General features: G+C 49.9%; 1 protein-coding gene across 1 annotated transcript in view; it reads right to left on the bottom strand.

Annotated features, from left to right (window-relative positions):
• Positions 1-7799: 7799 nt before the first annotated feature.
• Positions 7800-8688, bottom strand: part of LOC138350580 (protein qua-1-like) — a 106109-nt gene continuing 105220 nt past the window's right edge. Inside the window, exon 3 of the mRNA XM_069301598.1 lies at positions 7800-7839. Within this exon, the coding sequence (XP_069157699.1) occupies positions 7800-7839 (40 nt within the window). The remainder of the gene's footprint in view (positions 7840-8688) is intronic.

The following is an 8688-nucleotide window of genomic DNA, read 5'->3' as shown; positions in this document are numbered from 1 at the left end:
ACCTGTGGTCCTGTGGTCCACCACCTGTGGTCCTGTGGTCCTCCACCTGTGGTCCTCCACCTGGGGTCCTCCACCTGTGGTCCACCACCTGTGGTCCTCCACCTGTGGTCCTCCACCTGTGGTCCTCCACCTGTGGTCCACCACCTGTGGTCCACCACCTGTGGTCCACCACCTGTGGTCCACCACCTGTGGTCCTCCACCTGTGGTCCACCACCTGTGGTCCACCACCTGTGGTCCTCCACCTGTGGTCCACCACCTGTGGTCCACCACCTGTGGTCCACCACCTGTGGTCCACCACCTGTGGTCCTCCACCTGTGGTCCACCACCTGTGGTCCACCACCTGTGGTCCACCACCTGTGGTCCACCACCTGTGGTCCTCCACCTGTGGTCCACCACCTGTGGTCCACCACCTGTGGTCCACCACCTGTGGTCCACCACCTGTGGTCCTGTGGTCCACCACCTGTGGTCCTCCACCTGTGGTCCACCACCTGTGGTCCTCCACCTGTGGTCCTGTGGTCCACCACCTGTGGTCCTCCACCTGTGGTCCTCCACCTGTGGTCCTCCACCTGTGGTCCACCACCTGTGGTCCTCCACCTGTGGTCCTCCACCTGTGGTCCTCCACCTGTGGTCCTCCACCTGTGGTCCACCACCTGTGGTCCTGTGGTCCACCACCTGTGGTCCTCCACCTGTGGTCCACCACCTGTGGTCCTCCACCTGTGGTCCTCCACCTGTGGTCCTCCACCTGTGGTCCACCACCTGTGGTCCTGTGGTCCTCCACCTGTGGTCCTGTGGTCCACCACCTGTGGTCCTGTGGTCCTCCACCTGTGGTCCACCACCTGTGGTCCTCCACCTGTGGTCCACCACCTGTGGTCCACCACCTGTGGTCCACCACCTGTGGTCCACCACCTGTGGTCCTCCACCTGTGGTCCACCACCTGTGGTCCACCACCTGTGGTCCACCACCTGTGGTCCTCCACCTGTGGTCCTCCACCTGTGGTCCACCACCTGTGGTCCACCACCTGTGGTCCACCACCTGTGGTCCACCACCTGTGGTCCACCACCTGTGGTCCTCCACCTGTGGTCCTGTGGTCCACCACCTGTGGTCCTGTGGTCCTCCACCTGTGGTCCACCACCTGTGGTCCTCCACCTGTGGTCCTCCACCTGTGGTCCACCACCTGTGGTCCACCACCTGTGGTCCACCACCTGTGGTCCACCACCTGTGGTCCTCCACCTGTGGTCCACCACCTGTGGTCCTCCACCTGTGGTCCACCACCTGTGGTCCACCACCTGTGGTCCACCACCTGTGGTCCTCCACCTGTGGTCCACCACCTGTGGTCCACCACCTGTGGTCCACCACCTGTGGTCCACCACCTGTGGTCCACCACCTGTGGTCCTCCACCTGTGGTCCACCACCTGTGGTCCACCACCTGTGGTCCACCACCTGTGGTCCTCCACCTGTGGTCCTCCACCTGTGGTCCACCACCTGTGGTCCACCACCTGTGGTCCACCACCTGTGGTCCACCACCTGTGGTCCACCACCTGTGGTCCACCACCTGTGGTCCTCCACCTGTGGTCCTCCACCTGTGGTCCTCCAGGGACCAACGCTTCACCTTTCCAATGGTATAAAGTCCTAAGGTTAATCTTTTTATTAGTGCCTCTGTGAGTCCCTGCCCTATACTCCTATATGAGGCCCTATACTCCTATATGAGGCCCTATACTCCTATATGAGGCCTTATACTCCTATATGAGGCCCTATACTCCTATATGAGGCCCTATACTCCTATATGAGGCCTTATACTCCTATATGAGGCCCTATACTCCTATATGAGGCCCTATACCCCTATATGAGGCCCTATACCCCTATATGAGGCCCTATACTCCTATATGAGGCCTTATACTCCTATATGAGGCCCTATACTCCTATATGAGGCCCTATACTCCTATATGAGGCCCTATACTCCTATATGAGGCCCTATACTCCTGTATGAGGCCCTATACTCCTGTATGAGGCCCTATACTCCTATATGAGGCCCTATACTCCTATATGAGGCCCTATACTCCTATATGAGGCCCTATACTCCTATATGAGGCCCTATACTCCTATATGAGGCCCTATACTCCTATATGAGGCCCTATACTCCTATATGAGGCCCTATACTCCTATATGAGGCCCTATACTCCTATATGAGGCCCTATACTCCTATATGAGGCCCTATACTCCTATATGAGGCCCTATACTCCTATATGAGGCCCTATACTCCTATATGAGGCCCTATACTCCTATATGAGGCCCTATACTCCTATATGAGGCCTTATACTCCTATATGAGGCCCTATACTCCTATATGAGGCCCTATACTCCTATATGAGGCCCTATACTCCTATATGAGGCCCTATACTCCTATATGAGGCCCTATACTCCTATATGAGGCCCTATACTCCTATATGAGGCTCTATACTCCTATATGAGGCCCTATACTCCTATATGAGGCCCTATACTCCTATATGAGGCCCTATACGTTCACTATACCCCTATATGAGGCCCTATACGTTCACTATACCCCTATATGAAGTCCTATACGTTCACTATACTCCTATATGAGGCCCTATACGTTCACTATACTCCTATATGAGGCCCTATACGTTCACTATACTCCTATATGAGGTCCTATACGTTCACTATACCCCTATATGAGGCCCTATACGTTCACTATACCCCTATATGAGGCCCTATACGTTCACTATACTCCTAAATGAGGCCCTATACGTTCACTATACTCCTATATGAGGTCCTATACGTTCACTATACCCCTATATGAGGCCCTATACGTTTACTATACTCCTATATGAGGCCCTATAAGTTCACTATAACCCTATATGAGGCCCTATACGTTCACTATACTCCTATATGAGGCCCTATACGTTCACTATACCCCTATATGAGGCCCTATACGTTCACTATAACCCTATATGAGGCCCTATACGTTCACTATACTCCTATATGAGGCCCTATACGTTCACTATAACCCTATATGGGGTCCTATACGTTCACTATAACCCCATACGAGGTCCTATACGTTCACTATAACCCCATACGAGGTCCTATACGTTCACTATAACCCCATACGAGGTCCTATACGTTCACTATAACCCCATACGAGGTCCTATACGTTCACTATAACCCCATACGAGGTCCTATACGTTCACTATAACCCCATACGAGGTCCTATACGTTCACTATAACCCCATACGAGGTCCTATACGTTCACTATAACCCCATACGAGGTCCTATACGTTCACTATAACCCCATACGAGGTCCTATACGTTCACTATACTCCCTACACTCCAGGGACCACCACTTGTGGTCCTCCACCTGTGGTCCACCACCTGTGGTCCACCACCTGTGGTCCACCACCTGTGGTCCTCCACTTGTGGTCCACCACCTGTGGTCCACCACCTGTGGTCCACCACCTGTGGTCCACCACCTGTGGTCCACCACCTGTGGTCCACCACCTGTGGTCCTCCACCTGTGGTCCACCACCTGTGGTCCACCACCTGTGGTCCACCACCTGTGGTCCACCACCTGTGGTCCACCACCTGTGGTCCTGTGGTCCACCACCTGTGGTCCTCCACCAGTGGTCCTGTGGTCCACCACCTGTGGTCCACCACCTGTGGTCCACCACCTGTGGTCCTCCACCTGTGGTCCTGTGGTCCACCACCTGTGGTCCTCCACCTGTGGTCCTCCACCTGTGGTCCACCACCTGTGGTCCTCCACCTGTGGTCCACCACCTGTGGTCCTGTGGTCCACCACCTGTGGTCCTGTGGTCCACCACCTGTGGTCCTCCACCTGTGGTCCACCACCTGTGGTCCTCCACCTGTGGTCCTCCACCTGTGGTCCACCACCTGTCGTCCTGTGGTCCTCCACCTGTGGTCCACCACCTGTGGTCCTGTGGTCCTCCACCTGTGGTCCACCACCTGTGGTCCTCCACCTGTGGTCCACCACCTGTGGTCCACCACCTGTGGTCCACCACCTGTGGTCCTCCACCTGTGGTCCACCACCTGTGGTCCACCACCTGTGGTCCTCCACCTGTGGTCCACCACCTGTGGTCCACCACCTGTGGTCCTCCACCTGTGGTCCACCACCTGTGGTCCACCACCTGTGGTCCACCACCTGTGGTCCACCACCTGTGGTCCTCCACCTGTGGTCCACCACCTGTGGTCCTCCACCTGTGGTCCTCCACCTGTGGTCCTCCACCTGTGGTCCACCACCTGTGGTCCTCCACCTTTGGTCCACCACCTGTGGTCCACCACCTGTGGTCCACCACCTGTGGTCCACCACCTGTGGTCCTCCACCTGTGGTCCTCCACCTGTGGTCCACCACCTGTGGTCCACCACCTGTGGTCCTCCACCTGTGGTCCACCACCTGTGGTCCACCACCTGTGGTCCACCACCTGTGGTCCTCCAGGGACCAACGCTTCACCTTTCCAATGGTATAAAGTCCTAAGGTTAATCTTTTTATTAGTGCCTCTGTGAGTCCCTGCCCTATACTCCTATATGAGGCCCTATACTCCTATATGAGGCCCTATACTCCTATATGAGGCCCTATACGTTCACTATACTCCTATATGAGGCCCTATACTCCTATATGAGGCCCTATACTCCTATATGAGGCCCTATACGTTCACTATACCCCTATATGAGGCCCTATACTCCTATATGAGGCCCTATACGTTCACTATACTCCTATATGAGGCCCTATACTCCTATATGAGGCCCTATACTCCTATATGAGGCCCTATACTCCTATATGAGGGCCTATACTCCTATATGAGGGCCCTATACTCCTATATGAGGCCCTATACTCCTATATGAGGCCCTATACTCCTATATGAGGCCCTATACTCCTATATGAGGCCCTATACTCCTATATGAGGCCCTATACTCCTATATGAGGCCTTATACTCCTATATGAGGCCCTATACTCCTATATGAGGCCCTATACTCCTATATGAGGCCCTATACTCCTATATGAGGCCCTATACTCCTATATGAGGCCCTATACTCCTATATGAGGCCCTATACTCCTATATGAGGCCCTATACTCCTATATGAGGCCCTATACTCCTATATGAGGCCCTATACGTTCACTATACCCCTATATGAGGCCCTATACGTTCACTATACCCCTATATGAAGTCCTATACGTTCACTATACTCCTATATGAGGCCCTATACGTTCACTATACTCCTATATGAGGCCCTATACGTTCACTATACTCCTATATGAGGCCCTATACGTTCACTATACTCCTATATGAGGCCCTATACGTTCACTATACTCCTATATGAGGCCCTATACGTTCACTATACTCCTATATGAGGTCCTATACGTTCACTATACCCCTATATGAGGCCCTATACGTTCACTATACCCCTATATGAGGCCCTATACGTTCACTATACTCTTAAATGAGGCCCTATACGTTCACTATACTCCTATATGAGGTCCTATACGTTCACTATACCCCTATATGAGGCCCTATACGTTTACTATACTCCTATATGAGGCCCTATAAGTTCACTATAACCCTATATGAGGCCCTATACGTTCACTATACTCCTATATGAGGCCCTATACGTTCACTATACCCCTATATGAGGCCCTATAAGTTCACTATAACCCTATATGAGGCCCTATACGTTCACTATACTCCTATACGAGGCCCTATACGTTCACTATACCCCTATATGAGGCCCTATACGTTCACTATAACCCTATATGAGGCCCTATACGTTCACTATACTCCTATATGAGGCCCTATACGTTCACTATAACCCTATATGGGGTCCTATACGTTCACTATAACCCCATACGAGGTCCTATACGTTCACTATAACCCCATACTAGGTCCTATACGTTCACTATAACCCCATACTAGGTCCTATACGTTCACTATAACCCCATACGAGGTCCTATACGTTCACTATAACCCCATACGAGGTCCTATACGTTCACTATAACCCCATACGAGGTCCTATACGTTCACTATAACCCCATACGAGGTCCTATACGTTCACTATAACCCCATACGAGGTCCTATACGTTCACTATAACCCCATACGAGGTCCTATACGTTCACTATAACCCCATACGAGGTCCTATACGTTCACTATAACCCCATATGAGGCCCTATACGTTCACTATAACCCCATACGAAGTCCTATACGTTCACTATAACCCCATACGAAGTCCTATACGTTCACTATAACCCCATACGAAGTCCTATACGTTCACTATAACCCCATACGAAGTCCTATACGTTCACTATAACCCCATACGAGGTCCTATACGTTCACTATAACCCCATACGAGGTCCTATACGTTCACTATAACCCCATACGAGGTCCTATACGTTCACTATAACCCCATACGAGGTCCTATACGTTCACTATAACCCCATACGAGGTCCTATACGTTCACTATAACCCCATACGAGGTCCTATACGTTCACTATAACCCCATACGAGGTCCTATACGTTCACTATAACCCCATACGAGGTCCTATACGTTCACTATAACCCCATACGAGGTCCTATACGTTCACTATAACCCCATACGAGGTCCTATACGTTCACTATAACCCCATACGAAGTCCTATACGTTCACTATAACCCCATACGAGGTCCTATACGTTCACTATAACCCCATACGAGGTCCTATACGTTCACTGTAACCCCATACGAGGTCCTATACGTTCACTATAACCCCATACGAAGTCCTATACGTTCACTATAACCCCTTACGAAGTCCTATACGTTCACTATAACCCCATACGAAGTCCTATACGTTCACTATAACCCCATACGAGGTCCTATACGTTCACTATAACCCCATACGAGGTCCTATACGTTCACTATAACCCCATACGAGGTCCTATACGTTCACTATAACCCCATACGAAGTCCTATACGTTCACTATAACCCCATACGAGGTCCTATACGTTCATTATAACCCCATACGAGGTCCTATACGTTCACTATAACCCCATACGAGGTCCTATACGTTCACTATAACCCCATACGAGGTCCTATACGTTCACTATAACCCCATACGAGGTCCTATACGTTCACTATAACCCCATACGAGGTCCTATACGTTCACTATAACCCCATACGAGGTCCTATACGTTCACTATAACCCTATATGGGGTCCTATACGTTCACTATAACCCTATATGGGGTCCTATACGTTCACTATAGTCTCCGCATGTCGTGTAATATATGTTGTTATATTTCAGGTTCCATGTTGTCGCCAATGGTGTTCCCGCCTGTCCTCCAGGCGACCAGACGACCGCTCCCAGGAGTACCCGCTGGTAGAGTTGGTCGACGACCGCACGGAACTGTTCCCCAAGCTGCTCCGTCGCTCCCAAGAGCGGGGCGAGGAGGCGAAGAACGTCTCCGCGAAGTCCAGCGACTCGCCGAAGCTCGGTACGGCAGGAAATGGTTCACAAGATGCTTCCCCGACCTCGGTGTATCTGTCACCCGTCTTCCCGGAGCACCGTGATGACTCGACTAGGGAGGACCAGGCGGCCTGTCGTCTCCTACATGTCACGGTACAAGTCCAGGTTCACGCGGAAGATACTAGTGACGAGTTACAAGATCAGACGATGGCTCCTCATGGCGTGTAGGATGAAGATATCGCGCTGTATCGCTCGATATCTTGGTCATCCTTTACCATATCGCTACGATAGTGGTCCTCGTCTGTAGCTCGTCTACACGTCACTATGTAATGACTTCAATCATCGTCCTATTACTTCATCGTCCCGTCGGACGAGCAGCCTTGGGACATGATTCATAAATTTATATTATTATTTTCAATAATAAATCATTACTCCATTACCAAGACTCCTGTTTATACCCACGTGATAGATGAAATTGCACACGCCTATTGGAGCATGTAGCTGGCTCATTCATATGTCTGTCCTACGCTTGAAACAATCGATCTCAAGTGAATTGTGTCGGCCAATAATTTATTCCATAATTGAACTAGTGAATACGGTTATTAACCCAAGTAAAAACTTTTCATATTTCAGCATTAAATTGAACCTGTCAATCATTCGCCCATTTTTAAAACTTTATTTAATTTATCTTCAAGTGTTTTGTGTAATGGACAAATTACCACCAAATTTTTATATCATCTGCAAAATCTTCAATATATATATATATATACATATATATATATATACATATATATATATATATATATATGTCGTACCTAGTAGCCAAAACGCACTTCTCAGCCTACTATGCAAGGTCAGATTTGCCTAATAGGCCGAGTTATTTTCTTTATTTTCAATAAATTGTTTCCAATTAGTTTATTTGATTATTATATTATATTAGGAACATAAATTATTGACTTAGTTGTGTTAGTTTAGGTTAGGTTAGGTTAGTGTAGTGTAGGTTAGGTTAGGTTAGGGTAGGTTAGGGTAGGTTAGGTTAGGTTAGGTTAGGTTAGGTTAGGTTAGGTTAGGTTAGGGTAGTGTAGGTATACAACAGTTAGGGTAGTGTAGGCATACAACAGTTAGGGTAGTGTAGGCATACAACAGTTAGGGTAGTGTAGGCATACAACAGTTAGGGTAGTGTAGGCATACAACAGTTAGGGTAGTGTAGGCATACAACAGTTAGGGT

This window comes from Procambarus clarkii, chromosome 46 (genome assembly GCF_040958095.1).
Source record: "Procambarus clarkii isolate CNS0578487 chromosome 46, FALCON_Pclarkii_2.0, whole genome shotgun sequence".
NCBI lineage: Eukaryota > Metazoa > Arthropoda > Malacostraca > Decapoda > Cambaridae > Procambarus > Procambarus clarkii.
The sequence above is the reverse complement of the archived record's forward strand: the minus strand, read 5'-3'. Positions and strand labels throughout refer to the sequence as shown.